The sequence below is a fragment of the Marmota monax genome, unplaced genomic scaffold (genome assembly GCF_021218885.2).
Source record: "Marmota monax isolate L192 unplaced genomic scaffold, Marmota_monax_Labrador192_F-V1.1 WCK01_AAM20220418_F8-fsc00024, whole genome shotgun sequence".
Lineage (NCBI taxonomy): Eukaryota > Metazoa > Chordata > Mammalia > Rodentia > Sciuridae > Marmota > Marmota monax.
In genome coordinates this window covers 34,009,480-34,028,621 of record NW_026695224.1, presented here as the reverse complement: position 1 = coordinate 34,028,621, position 19,142 = coordinate 34,009,480, and the positions used below count along the sequence as shown (strand labels likewise).

The following is a 19,142-nucleotide window of genomic DNA, read 5'->3' as shown; positions in this document are numbered from 1 at the left end:
CACCAGCAGCCCCAAGCCCGGGTGGGGGCTGGTGCTCTGGGCAGCAGCAGGGCCCTGGGAGACCAAGAGGAGGGTGGAGGCCGCCCAGCACAGGCTGCTTGGCTCCGTGGAAAGCTTACAAGGGCAGGGGTGGGGGGCCAGCAGCTGGCTGGGGCAGGGCAAGGGAGTCTGACTCAGTCTTTCCCTCCCTCTGATCTGCTGGACCCTGGTGGCAGAACAAGGCCACCATCAGTGTCTCTAGAAGAGCTTGGCTACCAGGGCCAGAGCAGGAGCAGAGGCCTGGGGAGTCCTGGGGCAGACAGGAGGACCGGGTCTGGGGGTGGACGGAGGAGACGTGGGGTCAGGAGAGCCGTCTGGAAACCACTGCAGCCACTGGAGTCGGGTGGGAGTGGCCAGGGGGACGCAGAAGAGAAAAGGGGACATGGTGCACGTACAGATGACCAGAGTCAGCAGAGCCTGGCACCTGGGTGCGTCCAGGGCTCCTTGCTCCTCGTGCCTGGGGGAGGGGTGGGCTGGGGCCCTCGGGAGAATCTGCTGCCCTTGGCCGCAGCCTCGGGGAGGCAGCTCCTCCTCTGCACCTCTGTCAGGGGCCTGGGACGAGGTCACCCCTCCTGTCCACCCTGATTCACAAGAGGAGGGACATGTGGGTCACGAGTTCCTGGTGGCCATGCCCGGAGGGGAAGGGAAGGCTGATGGGAGCTGGAGACCCCCCTCCCCGGGACTCAGCCCAGGCACCTCCTCTCCAAGCCTCCAACTGTCACTTGGGACACTGAGAGAGCCCAGGGCCCGGCCCGGGGCATCACTGAGGGCCCAGGGAGCCAGGGAGGCACAGCTGGGAGCAAGGAGCCCGACCAGGCCCGCCAGGCCCCGCAGCGCCTCTCCAGGAGGGACCGAGGCTCTGGGGTTTCCTCAGCGTAGGGACCTTCCTGCCCCCACCTGTGCCCGTGAGCACAGCTCTGGGGTCCCAGCCACACGCTGGTGTTCAGCTCCCTCACCCTGGAGTCCCGTTTCCTACAGCTTGGTGGCCTCTCCCCCGAGTCACACACGTGTATCATAGGGCCTGGCACCCTGCCACTTTCCCAGGGACAGACTTTAACTGCAGGGCCCTGCTGGCCCTGTGCCTAGAACAGGGCACCCTGGACGGGGAGCAGCCTGTGGAGGTGACCTGGGGCAGCTCCTCGGCCTCCTGTTCACCTCAGGGTTCCTGTGTCTGCAGTGGGGAACAATGGCCTCACTCCAGAGGCTTGCTGGGAGCACTGCGTGGGTTAATACCTTTAAAACAATGCCCGGGATACAGTAAGTGCTCAATAATCGTTGCTTGTTAGTCCTATTCAGCTGGGGAAAACTGTGGCCCACAGATTGCTCTCTGTCCCTGAGTCCCTGAAATGAGCATCCCAGTCCAAAGCCCAGCCTAGCGGGAAATGTCACACCACTGGGGGGTCCTCGGGCCTCGGGCTTGGCTGACACTAGAATAGCTTAGTGAGTTCTCCGACTCCTGAGCCCCAGCCACGGGGCTGCCCACCAACTTGGCTCACTGGGTGGGACCAGGCGGCAGAGGCTGGTTAAGGTCTCAGGTGGCCTCCAGGTGCAGCCCCAGTGGGTGGGGCCTGTGCTATCGCAGAGCCACAGTCTTCAGGGGCCCCTGGGCCAGCTGATCAGCATGGTGAGGACCCTGCTGGACACGTGGATCCTTGGGTCAGCCCAGACACACTGGGCAGAAACTCCACAGCGAGTCAGGCAGCCTGCTCACCAACCCTCCAGGTGATCTCGCGGTGCCAGAGTGAGAACATCAGACCTAGACGGGCCCGAGGAGCAGAGGACGCAGCCCTGTTCATTCCAGGGTAAGATGCAAACTCACGGTGTGGCCACGAAACCCAGGTGACCCCAGGACCCAGGGGTTCCTTCTACCTCCAAGGACGGTGGGACCCTGAGCGGTTCCTAGGGAGGGGCTCCGGCCAGGGCCAGCGTGGCTGATTCCCCCTCCTGCTCGGAGCCCTCTGAACCCCACCCCTCCCCACTCCCACCGGCCCACTGCCCCGACGCGACCCCCAACACCCACTGCCCAAGCCCCCGCCCTGTAAGCAGCGCACCAGGAAGTGGAGCGTATCGACAGCCATTTTTCTCCGGATGATAAAGGCGTCCTCTGCGCTGGAGGAGACTCCACAACTAATTAGATCCAGATGTGGCCTAATTAGTCAGCCGGCAGGAGGGACGGCCAGCCTGGCCGGCACCTGAGCCCTCCCTAGCTGGTCCCCTGCTAACAGTCCAGGAGGGGTGCAGGAGGACAGCAGGGGCACGGGTGGCGTCCAGAGGGCCCCTCTGCCCACAGACTGTGTGGTAACCGCTGTGTGGAGGCCACCAAAGGGACAGGGACATGTGCTAAGAGTGAAAGGCTCAGCCCGAGGCAGGTGGTGCGCGGAGCAACCACAGGCTGCGGCTGTGGAGGGCCGCGGGTCCCGTCCACGCCAAGCAGGAGCCCGGCAAGCAGAGAGGGTCTTCCCTGGACTCACCCCTGGGGCCTGGTTTGAGCCTGGCTGGGATCCAGGGAACGAGACCGGTTCTCTCTGCTCCTTGGAACCTTCAGATCAGTTGTTGTCAAACTCTGGCACCATGAGGACCCCTGGAGGGCCATGCCTGGGGGTGAAGGGGCCGTCCTGCTGCACTGATGGTCAGGGAAGAGACGGGACTTGACCTCCTCGCCACAGGTCCCCAGGGGCAGGACCTAGGACGCCCACACCGGCCCACCTCATCCACAGAGCTCTTCCAGGAGGGGCCAGGTCACATCGTGGTGGGTCGTCCCCCACACACCCCGCTAAAGTCCTGCCAGGGTAGAACAGCCTGGCCAGGCCGGGCTGGAGGTCAGACTTCCCTGAAGTGGGAAGTGGGACCTGTGGCCACAGCGGGAGGGTACTGGCTGCATAGGTCAGTGTCCACTTTTTCTGACCAGCTCCCTCGCAGCTCTGAGAAGGGCCCGTCCCCACTCTGCACCCCGTGGTTCTGGCAGGCACCACCTGGCCCACACGACACCACTCCTTGGCAGAGACTGGCCAAGAATGGGAAGGAGGCCGGCCAGTTCAGGACTGACCCCAAGCCACAGGGACCAGCCGGAGCCTTTCCTGGGTCTTCTAGAAACAAAGGCAAAGCTGTGTCCCTCCACCAGAGACGACCCTGGCATGTAGACGGGGAATCAGTCGGTGGTCTCTTATCCGGCCACAGAGAGGGTGGCCCCAGCCAAGACCCTGAGTGTGGAGAGCCAGGGTGACGGTCACGGTGGGGTGGCCTCCTGCAGCTCAGTCCCACTTGCTCTCGGGCTGCTTCCCTGCCTGTCCCCAGCCTCCTTGGGTTCGGCCGTTCGGCGTGGGAGGTTCCGGCATCCTGCCATCGCACTCCTGACGAGCACAGGGGGCGGCCTAGGCCACTGACGGGTGCAGCAGAAACCAGGGCAGAGGGACGGACACCATGACGGAGGAAGGGCAGCAGAGCCGCGAGCAGAGGCTGAGCCGGGGAGGCGTCACCCCACCCCAGGCCCCCCACGGCTCCTGGCGCTGCGGGGCCCAGTCCAGGGCCACCAGAGCTGGCCTGCCCTGGAGCGGGCAGCAGAAGCCCACCACAGGGCTTGAAAGTCCTACAACCCATTGCCCTTCCTGGTGGGGGTCAGGAATGCCTGGAGCACCTGGGGCGGGGGACAGGTGTCCTCGGGGCCCTTGGGGCCCTCGGAGCACCCTGCCAAGGCCGGGGAGACCACAGGCTGGCAGCAGCAGGCAGGCCAGGGCGCGGGAAGTCCAGGAGGACTGGGGCCTGGAGAGAGCGCCGGGCACGCGGCGGGAGAGCTGGAGGCAGAACCCCAGTCTCTGTCACGGGCTGGCCGTGGAGGCGAGGAAGAAGGAGGCCCAACGAGGCCTTCACTGAGCCACAGGCCGGGGCCTGGTCACTCGCTGTCTCTCTGAGCTCCGGCTGTGAGCAAGACGGTGGCCCCTGCTCGGCTGGGCTGCGGGGTCCACAGGAGGGAATGTTTAAAATAAATCGGGGCGTTAAAATGCGAGCACGATGTAACAAGCCCTGGAGAGGGAAAGGAGGCACATCCGTCAGTGTGCGCAGGGTGGACGGGCCTTCCTGGCCCCCGCCTCGGCCCCAGGCCTAGAGAGACCCAGCCACGCAGCCCCTCGCGCTGCACAAATACTGGATGAAAAGGAGGAGTCGGGCGGCAGCTCCCGGGCTCTTGGCTGCGGCAGGTGTTGAGCCAAGTGCTCTTCTGTGTCACCACGGGATCCTCCGCAGCCCTAAGGGAAGCACTAGGCACACGTCCCAGAGAGGCTGCCGTGGGCGCAGGAAAGAGCAGAGCCGGGGTTCCGACCCAGGCCGTCTGGCCTTGGAGACCCTGCCTTAATAGTCCTGTAGCTCAGCTCCGGGCCACTCTCGGCCAGCCTGGGGGCCAGCCAAGTGTCCACTGCCCCCACCCTCCACGGTCCCACCAGAGGGGCAGCTCTTATTGAGCTCCGGCTGTGTGCCAGGCGCAGCGCTGCATTCCCAAGCCCACCCCAAGCCGTGCTCAGGCTGGGGGCCGTCCCAGCCTGGAGGAGCGACTGACGCGGAGGCTGAGCCCCAGTGCACAGAGGTGCATCCGCTGGTCACTGAAGCCGCCCTGGAATGGCTGTCCTTGCACATGGGAGCCAGAGCCCGACCTGGCTCTCAGAGGATCTGCTCACGTGTGCTGCCGTGACAGGGCTGACCAGGAGGAGGATTGTGAAATGGCCCGGCTCATCGGCAAAGCCTCTGTCTGTTAGGGAACTTCCAGCACCCATAACAAGCTCTCACGCCATCCTCGGAGGCCAGGGCGCCCACGCAGGCCTCTGAGCACAGATGTCTTCCTCCCCACTGCGTGGCTGAGGAACCCCGTCCTGCCTGTGCTGGTGGCATGCTGTCAATGAGCGCTGACCCCCAGATCCTTGTCAATGAAATACAGCGCCCCCCCCACCAGGGAGCTGAAGGGCAGACCCAGGACCGGCTCTGCTCTTCAGGGGGTCTGCAGGAGCCGCCCCAGACTCCACAGGAGACAGCCTCGCCTGACCTCCACCCCCACTTAAAACTGAACACATCTTGACTGCGACATGGGGGGGTCACATAGGAACACACGTAGGGACACGTGCAGGTCAAAATCCCAGAGCTTTCCTCCAGGAAGGTCCCCCCCATCCTCCCCCGGCTGTCAGGGCATCCCCACCCCCGCCCTCCCTACCCCTCTTCTGCACACTGAGACCTGGATGGTGGGCAGCTCCCCACCGCCTGAGAGCCCCCAGAGGACCGGGTAGGGGGTGGGGGAGCAGAGCCGCTGCTCCTGGGCCGTGGAGGGGCCTCCGCATCAGGCTCTGCTCCCCACTGCTAAGGGGGCGGGAGGCAGCGGAGTAGCTGCCGGGCACGGTGCCCCGGAGGACACTTGGCTGCCCTGGGGAGTCCTGCACAGAGCTCGCCCACTGCCTGCACACACAGTGGCCCAGAGCAGGGGACTCATCCTGGGCCCCACGGGCCGGGTCTGCAGGACTCTGTGTGGGCTTCAGTCCCCTGAGGCCTCCATGGAGCCCCCAGCCGCATGGCCTTTCCAAGGGAGCAGAGGAGAGAGAAGCCGAGGGCCTGGCCGCGGTGGCAGGGGACGGGGTGGGCCCTCTGCTGGTGTGCAGCAGTTAACCTGTGTTCTGTCCTGAAACCGTCCCCTCTTCTGATGGGACAAAAGTAAAATTTCTCTTAAAAGAAAGAAGTTAAAAACAGACACAGCCAGGACTTCCCAGCGGGCAGGAGGGAAAGGTGACTTTCCTGGGGGGACGACACTGTGTTCTTGTCCTGGGAGTTTCCACCCATTGGATTTTATCTACAGGGACAGCGAACCTAAGGAAAGTAGATCGCCAGAGCCCAGGCCCACCTGGGAGATGAACAGACAAGCCCCTGACTAAGTGATAACTTTTCCAGTGATCGGGCCTCCGGTGCCAAGGCCTCGGTGCCAACTGGACGGGGTGACCTAGGTGGAGGTCTCTGACTCAGGGGAGATTCAAAGCCCTCCACACCTGAGCCCATGCAGGCATCACTAATCGATTGCCAGTCTCCTCCCACAGCCCAATCTGTCCAATGAGCTGGCAAGTGGGAGGAGACCCACGCGTCTCCCTTAAGCCTCAGGAGACCCCAGACCCGAAGAGCAAGTGCCCAGCTGGGACAAGGAGCACAGGGCCAGAGGCAGTGGACATTCCTATCGGGGCAGAAATCACTTGGAGGAACAGTGCACGTTGCCAGGCCCACCACCCCAGAAATTTGCTGGTGGCTGGGAGCTGAGAATCTGTGTTGCTGCTGCGTCCCCAGGGGAGGTGGCAGCTGCCTCCTGGAACCCTCTCTGAGAACCAGTGTGGACTGAGAACTGGTCACCAGCAACGAGGTTGACGGGAGGCCCGTGAGTCTGCATCAGCTGTGAGTTCAAATCACCAGGGAGTCAGCAAAGTAACCTGATCGGATGGAGCTGGCTTTGATGGACAGTCGTGGGTGTTTGTTCAATCTCCCCCAAGTATTCAAGTTGGTTTCCTCCAGAGCTGAGACCGCCGCCCAGGCCCTCCACAGTATTAGATTCCTATCTCCTTCTCCTCATGCTTCTTAAAATATTATTGGTATAGATTAGTTACAATTATTCACAGCTATAATGCTAGCTTATAAGGTGGAGCTTGGCGAAGGGATTAATAACCTCGTGGGAGCCCAATCGGATCTGATAGGAAACGGGATCTAAGGGCTGCCAAAGTCACAGCCACCAAATCCAAAGGACTATTCTGCTCAGTTAATCTGGATTCTGCTGTTTGGACCAGAACCAATGTGGATACTTCAGCCATGTTGGACCCCAGAGATATGGTGAAGGAGGCACAGAGCGGGAGAGAGAGAGAGGAGGGGGGGAGAGAGGGAGGCAGCAGGGCCCCCCGTGCTGTGGGCTGAGGGGCACAAGGCAGAGGCAGTGGACATTCCCAATGGGGCAGAAATCGCTTGGAGGAACAGTGCACGTTGCCAGGCCCACCCACCCACAGGCCCCGCTGCCCCCTGCCCGCTGCCTGTGTCCACAATTTCATCCATTCCCCCTGATAGAGCAAGGGCCCCTCAGGCCTCTCTCCCTCGGCAAGGCTGCCTTCTCTTCCTGGGTCCAGCCCTGCGAGGACCTCAGCCACCACTCTCCTGTGTCCTCCTCCCGCGGCTCAGCCGTGGGTTTAGCTCTCAGGACCTCGCAGGTGGGCATCGCAGCTCCAGAGGTGGGCATGGCAAAGCGGGAGTTGAGCCCCTTTCATTCCGAAGCCCGAGTTCTTCCCGTAAAACCAACTCCAAGAAGGCCCCCTCTGCAGAGCCAGCGTCCCCGAGCGCGAGCCCTCGGTCGAGGGTGCAGCCTGCACAGTGTCTGCAGCCGGGAAGTCACCATGCTGCCGTGGCCAGCCCCTAGGGAAATGGCCAGGCGGGGACCTCGGGCGCCGGGGTGAGGACCTTTCATGTAGGATGAGGACCCTGGGTGCAGGGATGGGGACCTTGGGCACAGGGATGGGATGTCCTGCCAGCAGCAGGAGCCCAGGAAAGCCACAGCCAGGGATCCCATGAGGACCAGGCTGGGCTCTCAGGGTTATGCTGACCCCGGGGATCCAGGGAGCTGGGCTGCAGGAGAGATGCTCTGCCTCCTGCTCCTCTCCCTCCTCCTCCCCCTCCTCCTCCTCCTCCCCCTCCTCCTCCTCCCCCTCCTCCCCCTACCCCTCCTCCCCCTCCTCTCCTTCCTCCTCTCCTTCCTCCTCTCCTTCCTCCTCTCCTTCCTCCTCTCCCTCCTCCTCCTCCCCCTCCCCCTCCTCCCCCTCCTCCCCCTCCCCCTCCTCCCCCTCCCCCTCCTCTCCCTCCTCCTCCCCCTCCCCCTCCTCCCCCTCCTCCCCCTCCTCCCCCTCCCCCTCCTCCCCCTCCTCCCCCTCCCCCTCCTCTCCCTCCTCCTCCCCCTCCCCCTCCTCCCCCTCCTCCCCCTCCTCCCCCTCCCCCTCCTCCTCCTCCTCCCCCTCCCCCTCCTCCCCCTCCTCCCCCTCCTCCCCCTCCTCCCCCTCCTCTCCCTCCTCCTCCTCCCCCTCCTCCTCCTCCCCCTCCTCTCCCTCCTCCTCCTCCCCCTCCCCCTCCTCCCCCTCCTCCCCCTCCTCCCCCTCCTCCTCCTCTCCCTCCTCCTCCTCCCCCTCCTCCTCCTCCTCCCCCTCCTCCTCCTCTCCCTCCTCCTCCCCCTCCTCCCCCTACCCCTGCTCCCCCTCCTCTCCTTCCTCCTCTCCCTCCTCCTCCCCTTCCTCCCCCTCCTCCCCCTCCTCCCCCTCCTCCCCTCTCCCTCCTCCCCCTCCTCCCCCTCCTCCCCCTCTCCCTCCTCCCCCTCCTCCCCCTCCTCCCCTCCCCCTCCTCCTCCTCCCCCTCCCCCTCCTCCCCCCCTCCTCCCCCTCCCCCTCCCCCCCCTCCTCCCCCTCTCCCTCCTCCCCCTCCTCCCCCTCCTCCCCTCCCCCTCCTCCTCCTCCCCCTCCCCCTCCTCCCCCCCTCCTCCCCCTCCCCCTCCTCCCCCTCCTCCCCCTCCTCCCCCTCCTCCCCCTCCTCCTCCTCCCCCTCCCCCTCCTCCCCCTCCTCCCCCTCCTCCTCCTCTCCCTCCTCCTCCTCTCCCTCCTCCTCCTCCCCCTCCCCCTCCTCCCCCTCCTCCCCCTCCTCCTCTTCCCCCTCCTCCCCCTCCTCCCCCTCCTCCCCCTCCTCCCCCTCCCCCTCCTCCCCCTCCCCCTCCTCCCCCTCCTCCCCCTCCCCCTCCTCCCCCTCCTCCTCCTCCCCCTCCTCCTCCTCCCCCTCCCCCTCCTCCCCCTCCTCCCCCTCCTCCTCCTCCCCCCCCCCCCCTTCCCCCTCCTCCCCCTCCTCCTCCTCCCCCTCCTCCCCTTCCCCCTCCTCCCCCTCCTCCCCCTCCTCCTCCTCCCCCTCCTCCTCCTCCCCCTCCTCCCCCTCCTCCCCCTCTCCCTCCTCCTCCTCCCCCTCCTCCCCCTCCTCCTCCTCCCCCTCCTCTCCCTCCTCCTCCTCCCCCTCCCCCTCCTCCCCCTCCTCCCCCTCCTCCTCTCCCTCCTCCTCCTCCCCCTCCTCCCCCCCCCTCCTCCTCTTCCTCCCCCTCCTCCCCCTCCTCCTCCCCCTCCTCCCCTTCCTCCCCTTCCTCCCCCTCCTCCCCCTCCTCCTCCTCCCCCTCCTCTCCCTCCTCCTCCTCCTCCACCTCCCCCCCTCCTACTCTTCCTCTCCCTCCTCCTCCTCCTCCTCCTTCCCCTCCTACTCCTCCTCCCCCTCCTCTTCCTCCTCCTCCCCCTCCTCCCCCCTCCTCCTCCCCCACCCCATGAGTCACCTGTACTTGGGACTATGATGGGAATGAAGTCCAAGAGGGCAACAGGACAGTCGGAAGCCTGCAGGGACAAGCCCCAGCGGAAGGAGGGGATGGGGCCCTGGTCCAGCCCCAGGCCACCTGTGCTTGCAGGGCCACTTTTTAAGATGCCAAGCATGGCACCGGCTTCGACAGGGCAGGCCCCTCCTCCAGGCTCCCCTGCAGGCCCGGGAGAGCCACTCCCCCCAATCAGGGACTCTGGGGCTGAGACGTCTTTCTCTAAATAAGTAAATTAGCCCTAATACCCTTATTTGCTGTCAGCCTTATAAACCTAACACAAACCAGATGCGCCCCACTTCCCGGACCCCCACCCGGCCCGGCCTCCTCAGGGCTGCCTCTGACTGTCTTCCTCAGACCCGAGTTCTGCGCCCCGTGGCTGGTGAGCAGCCCTCGGAGAGCACACACAGGGGGTCTGTGCCCTCACAAGAGGCCGCGGGGTCCTCCCAGGCCTCCTGGAGCAGGGACGGGGACACCTGTGGCGCCCTTTTCTGTTCTGCTGCTCACAGTTATTTGTGATTAAAAGCATTTATGATTTTTCATCCCTATTGTCAAAAGTAATGTTTTCATCTCTGAAATGTTGGAAAAGACAGAGACACACGGGAGGAAAGTCAATCACCGGAGACCTCTCCCTAGAGGTGGCCAAGACCAGGAGCCGGCTCCCCGATGTGGCTATGCCGCGGGGCCAGCAGTGTCCCCTAGGCCCAGGAGGAGACCATCCAGGTTCGTGGTCAGTCCCCAGCGCAGGTTCTCAGCTGTGCTGTTGTAGTGAGAGCAGGGCCACAGACAGCCATGGACAGCAGCATGGCCGGGCACCAACAAAACTATCCACAAGCAGACAGGCCGAGCCTGGCCTCGGGTCCAAGCAGCACTGTGCCTGGAAACCAACCAGAGCCACCCGTCGCCAACAAGGCTCTTCCAGTCCCATGAAAACAGCAAAACAAAAGGAAAATCAGTTTCCCCCTCAAAATATTTTATTTAACCCAATAGATACAAAGTATCATTGCAGCCTGAAATGCAATAGAGAGTCACAGGTGAGAGGCTGCATGCGCCTTTGTACCCGTCTTGGAAGTCAAGACCTCCCTGTGCCCGACAGCATCTCCCAGCTCAGACCTGTGACACTTCAGACACCTGTGCCACATGTGGCCGCTGTGCTGGGCAGGGTGGCCCATGCCAGCCCCGCCACCCGAGGCTGATAGGAAGCAGCCTCAGCTCACTTGGTGACCACAGGCTGTCACCAGCTGTCTCTGTGCTCTGCCCAGTGCAGGTCACAATGCACACCTCATAACCCTGACTGGGTCCAGCAAACAACAGACACTTAATAAGTGTGAGCACTCAGGCTGGGCTGGCCCATGGCAAAGCCACAGAAAGGCGAGTCTCTGGTCCACTCCACCAACCACCACCCACGCTGCAGGGGCCTTCAAAATCCATGGTGCAGCCCAAGTGAACCTGAGGCCCAGAGAGGTTCAGTGACTGACCTAAAGCCACTCAGCCAGGAAGACCTCACAATGGATATAGGGAGCACTTAAAACTGTCATTTTCTATTCATCAAAAATTTAGTGAGGGGCTGAGGCTGTGGCTCAGTGGTGAGGTGCTTGCCTTGCATGCATGAGGCCCTAGGTTCAATCCTCAGCACCACGTGTAAATAAGTAAAGACACTCTGTGTTCACCTACAATTAAATAATATTTTTTTAAAAACTCAAGGAATTGCATTCAACAAAGTCATTTGCCACATTAATAGGTGAAGAAAGGAGGGTCGCGTGATCACATCAGGCCTGCAGAAAGCCTTTGACCAAGCGCGTCACCACTGGTGACCGGCTGCCTAGGCCCCTCAGGGTGACCCCATTTGGAGGAGGGTCTTTGCAGGTGTGGCTAAGTAAAGGGTCTTCAGATGAGGTTGTCCTGGGCTCGAGTGGGCAGGGCCAGCCCTGGCACCCTCACGGGGAGGAGGAGAGAGCACGTGAGGGGAGGCGGGGGCTGGAGGGATGGCCACCACCAGGACCCTGGAGCCCAGATCCGGCCAGGCAGGAGGGTCCGCCAGCAGAGCCCGCAGGGGCAGCACACCCTGCCACCGCGACCCTGACTTGTGGCCTCCTGACCCAGGGTCCCTGTCTGCGGTGGTGGCGCATCTGCCACGTCCCCACAGCAGACACTCGCAGCCCAGTTCCCGGCCTTGCTCTGTGACAGTGGGCCTCGCGCAGCTGCTGGGGCTGTACTCCTGACTGGGGACACGGGCATCATCAGCACTGGCGGTCACACCTGGTGTTAGGAGGCCACCGGACCCAACTCCAGAGACCCCTGGGGCCTCCAGGAGGGAGTCTGTGCCCATGCGGGGACACGTCCAGCGAGGCTGGGGATGGTGAGGCACGGCCACCCCATGTGCTCACGTGCCCCCTGTGGGAACAGGAGGATGAGCAGGGGGCCGCCTCCCAGGAACCACAGGAGGCCGAGGTCCCCCAGCAGAGGTGGGAGGAGGGGGCTCCCCTGGGGGGATTCAGGTGGGTCCAGAATTCATGGTCAAAAGAAGCCCCAACCCTGGAAACCACTGTGGCATGACCCTATTGTCCACCTTTTCTAAGTCTCTCGCAGGCCACGGCGGCCACCCCACCCTGCTGCCCTCTGTTTCCACAGCCCCGTCGGCCCGAGCCAGTGGCGCAGTCGCTCTCCCGCTTTGCTCTTGTCCGTCAGCGCTGGGGCCCCACAGAGCAGAGGGTTCTGGGTGGCCGGGCCTTGCCTTTTCCACCGCTGTGTCTAGTGGCTTGAGGCCCAGCACACAGCAGGTGCTTCATAAATGTTTCTTTAATGAATGATTAGAATAGCCTACACCTCTTTTGTAACCCAAAATAAAGGCAGCCTTTGCTGAGATCAGATAGCTGCCTTCCAGATCCCCTGGTTCTGTTGTTCCAGAATGTTCTTGGAGGAACCTTAGGACTTCTCTAGAGCCCCTGAGTTTCAGACACTCAGGCTGGCTCGTGGCCCCCAAGCCCATCCCTTCCACCCCACCTGACCCATCTCACCCGTGGACCCCGGCTGAGGGGTTCAACCCGCGCCCCACTCTGCACCCAAAGTCAGGCGTGCAGACACCAAGGCCCCCTTTCACAGACTCTGCTCCCCTACAAGACCCCGCCTGTCCCAAACAAGGAGTCCACCTCGTTTTCCTCCAGAAGGTCTGAGCCTGGGCCTGCCTCCCAAGCACCACAGCAACTTAATCCATCCCACATGGGGCCCTGGCGTTCACTGACCTTTGCCCTTTTACCCCAAGGCCTGGCTGCCCTGGTGGGAGAACTGCCGTCTGTCCCTGATAACCTGCCCAACACGATTCATCTGGACGCGCAGGCTGCAGGGATGGGCCGGCCGGACGCTGCCTGGGGGTCAAGTTAGCAGGGCAGGATGACGGCCCCAGCCCCGCCTCCCAGGGGACAAAGAACTCCCATGTGGCCTCGGCCCCTCACAACCCAAGAGGCCTGGGAGGGTGACAGGACACGCAGGCAGAGCAGGGCTCACCTGCAGACCCTGTCCAGGGCACTCTCCGGAGGACGAGGGACACCGTGGAAACTCACTGGGGAGAAATGACCCTGATGTCCGCCTTGTTCTTTCTTCTTCCAAATACAAGTTGCAGGAATGGTCCTCAGGGACCTAAAGGAGAGTCCCCTGGAGGTAGGCCATGGCCCGTGGTCCCCAGAACCTAGAAACCAGCCCAAAGCTCTGGGCCACCTGCAGGGGAACGTGTGTGAAGGGGCTGCAAGGGGACCTGAGCAGGGACGGGGGCTGCACGGGCCGCGTCCTCCCCGAGAGGCGGCAGAGCCCCCCAGGGCCACCACTTCCCTCCTGAGCACCTTGGCGCTCTTCATGCTCCGTCCTGGCCTGGTTTTCTCCTCTCAAGCGGGGTCAGGGAGGGCTGCGGTGGGGACTTGGGGTGGCTCCAGCCCAGGGGCAGCAGGTACTGTTTCCCCAGGGCACATCCTGCCCTCCCTGGGGCCATGGATTCTCCCTGCAGGAGGCCTGAGTCCCACCTCCAAGCCCAGCTGGCACAAGGCCCTGGGGACAAGTGTCCCTTCCTGGCTGCAGGAACAGGGCTCCCGCCGCATGCTGCCTTCGACGTCCCCACCCGGGCCCTGGTTTCCTCGCCTGCGATCAGGGGTCACCCTGACACCTGTGGACAGAGTGGGCCTCATCATGGGCTCCCTTCCGGTGGCCGAGAAGACCGAACCAGCCAGTGCAGAGAGCAGGAAGGACAGGCCTGGGCAGAAGGCAGCATGGCCACTGGACCTGTGGGCTGGGGTGTCCCTGCCTGGCCCAGAGTTGGGCTCCCAGGCCCCTGAGCTGTCCAGGGGCGACAGGAACGCGTGTAAAGGGGCTACAGACAAGTGGCCCCACTGTCCGTGATTGCTACTACCAACCCCCACTGACGTAATAAGGTCCACCTCTGTGAGGCAGGTGGGGTCACCCACAGGGCAGCCGGGAGGTCTGCTGCCAGAGGCCCCCAGCCCCGCCCCCCACCTAAGAGATAAAGCTCAACAGAGACCATCTGGGGGAACGGTCAGCCCGAATCCTCCACGGACATTGATGTGTCCTCAGCCTCAGCAGATCCCCGGCTGCTGATAACCCAGAGACCCGGGGGGCGGGAGCACACCTCGGAGGGGCTGGGAGACCCCACAGGGGCCTTGAGGGAGCCTTCAGCCCTGTCCCCAGGCCCACTTCCCCAGGGCCCCTCTCCAGGCGCCAAGATCCCTCGGGGATTTATTTGAATGAGTGGCCAGAGGGACGCTGGGCCCCTTGGCTGCTGGGCACGCTGTCAATCCCCCACCCGCCCACTCCTCCCATCTGTCACAGGAGTCGGCCCTGCGAGTCCCCTGTCTCTAAGACTGGCTGACCTGCGGCCCAGCACCCCACTCCTGGCCATTTGTCCTCAGGAGTCGCTGCCGTGAGCAAGGCTGGCCGTGCCCAGGCACCCTCTGAACACATGGAGGAAGCCAAGGGACCGGGCTGGGCAGGAGTCTGGAACCGTGCCGCCCGAGGGTCAGCTAATAAAACAGATGGCCAGGCCTGGCCTCAAGACGCGGCTCCTCCAAGGTCAGGGCAGAGTTGAGCAAAGGACGCGGGAACCATCTCCCGCCCCACAGGGGTGAGCGCTGAGCCATGTTCTGAACAAAGGACCCTGCCAAGGGCACCAGCACTGTCCCTCGGGTCCTGACCAGATGACCCCAAGAAGCGAGGCCCAGAGGAGCTCAGGGCCCTGTGAGGCCCAGTGAGGGGTGGCCACTGCAGGGTGAGACACGGACCCACCCCTGGCAGGTGTGTCCCCGCGCCAGGCCGTTTCTCCTCCACCGTCACCCACTGGGGCCATGCTGACACCCCGCCAGCCCCGGGTGACAGAGGGCAGAGGAAGCCTCTCCCCTCCCGCCTGCCGGTCCCCAAGCTGGGCTCCTGGGTGAGGACTCGGGTCTGCCCACGGCTCAGGCGCAGCCCGGGCACGTGCCTGTCACACGAGAGCGCGCTGGGCCTCAAGTCAACTGGCTGTTTGCCTTGTTTTGCTTTTTTGAGACCAGGGGCTCCTGGGCCCCCTCCACCTCAGCCTCTGAGGAGCCAGGCCACAGGTGGGCCCCCACACCCCACGAGCCGGCCACATTCTAAAGCGGGGCACCCGGCAAGCCAGCCCCCAGGAACACCCCAGAGTCATGTCTGACGCCTGGAGAGACTTTGTCGGGGTCCTGCTCAGGGCCAAAGGGGCCAGCAGACACTGACCTCAGGCCCCACTGCTAGGTCCTGAGAGAAGCTGCCGATGGCCGTGATTCCTCCCCAAGTCCTCAAAGCCCAGGACAGAGCAGCGAGGGCCGAGAAGCCTGGGCCAGACTCTCCGTCAGGCCGGGGACTTCCTGTGAGCCAGCTTCAGGGGCTGGAGCCGTGCAGAGGACAGGGGTGTCACGTGGCCTGGAGGAAAAACATCAGCTCCAGGTCCCGGCCCCAGAGATGCCCATTTGTCCTGATCAGTCCCAGGACACATGAATGCACGTCCACCCCACCCTTCACCCCCAGCCATCTCTGGGGAAATGACAAATGCCGGATAGAGCCAATGGGACCCCGGAGGCCGGATGCCCACCGTCCAGCACTGTTTATGTCTGAGCCCGTCTTGGAAGAAAAATGTGAGAAGGCCTTTACAGAACATGGTGGCCAAGCGAGGTCCCCCGTGCCAGCACCGCCAAATACAATGGGGACAGAGGGCGGACACGGGCGGAAGGATAGGGCTGGGCACGGCCCTGTCGGGAGCCAAGAGGGACAGGTTCAGCCCTTCCCTCCACTGCAGAAAGCACCTAGGCTCAGGGGCCCACCTGGCACTCTGTCCACTTGTGCCCGCTCCTGGCCCACCGGTCCTGGGAGCCACACCAGGCTCGCTGCTTGGTACTAAAACCCAGGACTTGAGGCGTCGAACCTCAACACAGACACACAGGGGTTCCTTGTATTGTCCTTGAGGCTCTGGCCAGAAGTGGACCCTGCCTATCTGTTCCCGCCAGGCTGGTCCTCTCCACAGAAGGACGGGTTTCCGCAGAAAGGGAAGAGGGTCACATCTTAATAGGAGCCAGACGTCTTGAGATGTTCCCCCAGAAAGAGAGTGGCCAGTTAGTCAACGTCAGAGGACCCAGGGGCCAGTCGGCTGGCACAGCCTCGATGCCTCCTGAGCCCCGTGGGAGGCCCAGGGCTGCAGAAGACCTGCTGGCCCCCAGACCTGGTGCAGGGCTGCCCCCCACTGCACTGTGACCGCAGGCCCCCGTTTGCTCAGAGCTCGTACTTGACCTCCTGAGGCTGCGTGACAAAGCCCAGGCTGGGCCTGCGACCCGCACAGCACCCCCGTCCTGCGTCGGTCTAGGCTCCGCCCACCAGCCCACTGTGGGGCACCTGCTGGCCAATTGAAAGAGAGGCTGCGGTCACCCCTGGGGCACACAGTGATGACATCACCACATGAACGCGTCCCCACAAGAGAAACACAAAGGAATTTTAAGAAATTATTCACCTTTGAACCAGGATTCTGGCCCTCGGAGAGGTTGGACGCGAGTCCCCCAGTTCAGAGGCAGGGACGAGGCTGCCACCGCCCCGGGCTGTGGGGCCAAGATAGGCCAGCCTGGTCCCCAGGCAAGCGGCGGTGCAGGAGCCTCCTCTCCCACCAGGGACTGAAGCACAGAGGCCACAGCTGGAGGCGCCCTGGCTGTCGGTGGCACAGCTGGGACCACAGCCCGTGTGTCTGGGCACCCTGGACAGCCTGCCTGGGCTGCAGACGACACTCGTGACCCTCAGGCTGACACAGAGGTGGACAGGAGGGTGGGCGGCCTCTCAGGAGGCGAAGGCTCAGCAGGGGTGGGGAGCAGCAGAGGGGGCTGGTACCCCGCAGAGCGGGGGGCTGCCCAGGGCCGCCAGGCTCAGTCCCTCAGAAGCCACGGGAGAGCTGGCTTCTAAGGCGTCCACCCACCAAAGAGCCCACCAGCTTCCTGTTCCCGTGGCGGGGGGCCTCCAGGTCACTGCATGATGCCTTCTGCCCCTCCTGGGTGGGCTGGGCAGCCCTGTGGTCAGGCAGGTCTCAGGCAGGTGCCCTGTGAGGCGTGGGGTGTCCTGGGCTGGCCTAGGAGCCTTGGGCCCAGGGGAGGCGGGCACGGCTTTGCCCAGGGGAGGCAGGTGTGGCTGCCTGAGACCATCACCAGCGGCCTGTGGGGCGGCTACCTGTCCCCTTCCTATCCCTGAGTGATACTTCCCTAAATTCTAAGTTACATCATCACAACAGAAAAGAGTGATGGCCGTCAGCGTGGGTTTCAGAAAAGCCACAGAGCTACCCCCGCATGTCCACGGCAGCCCAGCCCTGCCAACAGGTGGGCTGATGACCTCAGGGCCTGGACGGGGCTTCTTCCCACCCACCACCCAGCCCAACACCTGCAGACTGTCAGGCCACACATCACTGTGTCCATCAGCAGCTGGAGGCCAGCACCTGTCGTAGTAGGTGACCCAGTCCCTGTGGGTGGACGATCTCACTTCCTGGTGGTCGGGCTGCACTGACCCCCCCTGTAGAGCCCACCGATTCATTCTATTGACCTCAAATTAACATTCACAAAGCCCCAGGAAGAGTGGGCGAGGGTGTGCCTGTGGCTGGTCTCGGGGACACGGGTCTCCTCCCTGCCCTGCTCACCGCAGGAGGGCAGGGCACAGCTCTTGACCCGATGGCCAGCCAGCCAGCATCTGAGGGTCACTGGGCCGTGGCTTAGGGCAAAGGTGACCTGGGGTAGACTGCTGGCTTTGGACACAGAAATCTACTGTCAAGCCCCGAGCTGTGTGACCTTAGGAGAGAGAGCCACCAACCCTCTGTGAGCATCGGTTCCTGGGGGGTAAAACGGTCATCGTCAGGGCTGGAAGGTTTGTCAGGAAAACGCAGAACCAGAGCTTCAGGCCCTTCGTTTCTCAGAGACCCCTCCCTGAGGGTATTTAAGTGCCTTCTCAGCAAATCCGCTTAAAGAGGGAGGTCAGGCGCGGAGCAGTGGGGGAGAGCACGGCAGAGCCAGACGGCAACGCGGGCACCTGCGCCCTGCGGGTGCCCATCTCCTGCCCCCTGCAGAGGTTTTAAGCCTTGCAGAGCCGGACCGTCCAGCGTGTCCAGCGTCCTTTGCGGGGCTGAGCCTGGGCCCTCCTGGCCACCCTTGGTTTGGTCTCTCCTGCGCCGGCAGCGAGAAGTGTCCAACTCCATGACGTCAAACAACACAAACCCACGGTCCTGCAGCCCTGAGGTCACAGCCCTGGACTCAAGGTGCGGCGGCCTGCCCTCCCGGCAGCCCAAAGAGGCCCCCTGCCTTTGGACGCTGGGTGGCGCCCTCGTCCAGACCCGTGACATTGCGATGGGCCCAGATAATCCCAAATGACTTTCCTGCGCTAAAGCCCGTAGTCCGTCCCTCCTCAAGGACCCTCGGCCACACATTGAGGTTCCAGGGAGCAGGAGCTGGCAGCCCCAAGCCCTGTCCCAGGCTGGTTGTGGGGTCCCAGGTCACCCCTAATGACACAGCTCCCTGAGCTCTGGGGGGCCTCAGGACCTCACGCTGCTGGGACCCCAAAGCCCCAAGAGCCCCCGGCGGCCTGCGTTCCGGGCAGCTCTTCGTCCCCAGCTGCCGCCCGAACACCAGGGTTCCCTCCGGGCTCACCTGCCAGCCCGGCTGCCTGAAGGAGATAGGGCCAAGGAGACCACTGTGCGCAGCTCCTGTGTCCAGCGTAGGACCCCCAACCCAGGCCCTGCTGAGGCCACCTGAGAGGGCAAGGCTCTGAGCACCTGGACCCCGCGGCCGGTGGCTGCTCTTCTCTTCCGGGCAGCCCTCTCCTTCCCTGAGCCTCCCCTGCCTCTGTGGCGCGGGCGGGAGGTGTGGTCCTCCTCCAGGGTGACCTTCAAATGCCCGGGACACAATACAGAGGATGGGCACGGACCTCCAAGCAGAGCCCAGACGTGACCAACCCCTGCCAACGGCGAGGAGCTGAGACACCCCGGGACAATGGCCCTTGCTCCACCAGGTGCCGGCAATGTCACTTAGAGGGACAAGCCCCTCACCAGTGCCTTTGCCAAAGCCTGTGGGAGTGACCGCATGGAAAGCAGAAATGGCCATCAGACCCCCGGGGACGCAGCCCGGGGTTCAGCCGCAGAGCAGGCGCGTCTCGGCCTGGAAATGAGGCACCCGCTGCAGTCGCACCCACGGGCTCAACAGGGCCCCTG

At 63.8% G+C, this 19,142-nt stretch overlaps 1 protein-coding gene across 1 annotated transcript; it reads left to right on the top strand.

Moving 5' to 3' along the window:
* Positions 1-3,459: 3,459 nt before the first annotated feature.
* LOC124086410 (basic proline-rich protein-like) lies at positions 3,460-18,687 on the top strand. The gene is given in 8 exon segments (XM_046434573.1): positions 3,460-3,647; positions 7,648-8,347; positions 8,350-8,410; positions 8,442-8,513; positions 8,545-9,128; positions 9,130-9,245; positions 9,278-9,323; positions 18,472-18,687. Coding segments are annotated over 8 exon segments (1,983 nt in total).
* The last annotated feature ends 455 nt before the right edge of the window (positions 18,688-19,142 follow it).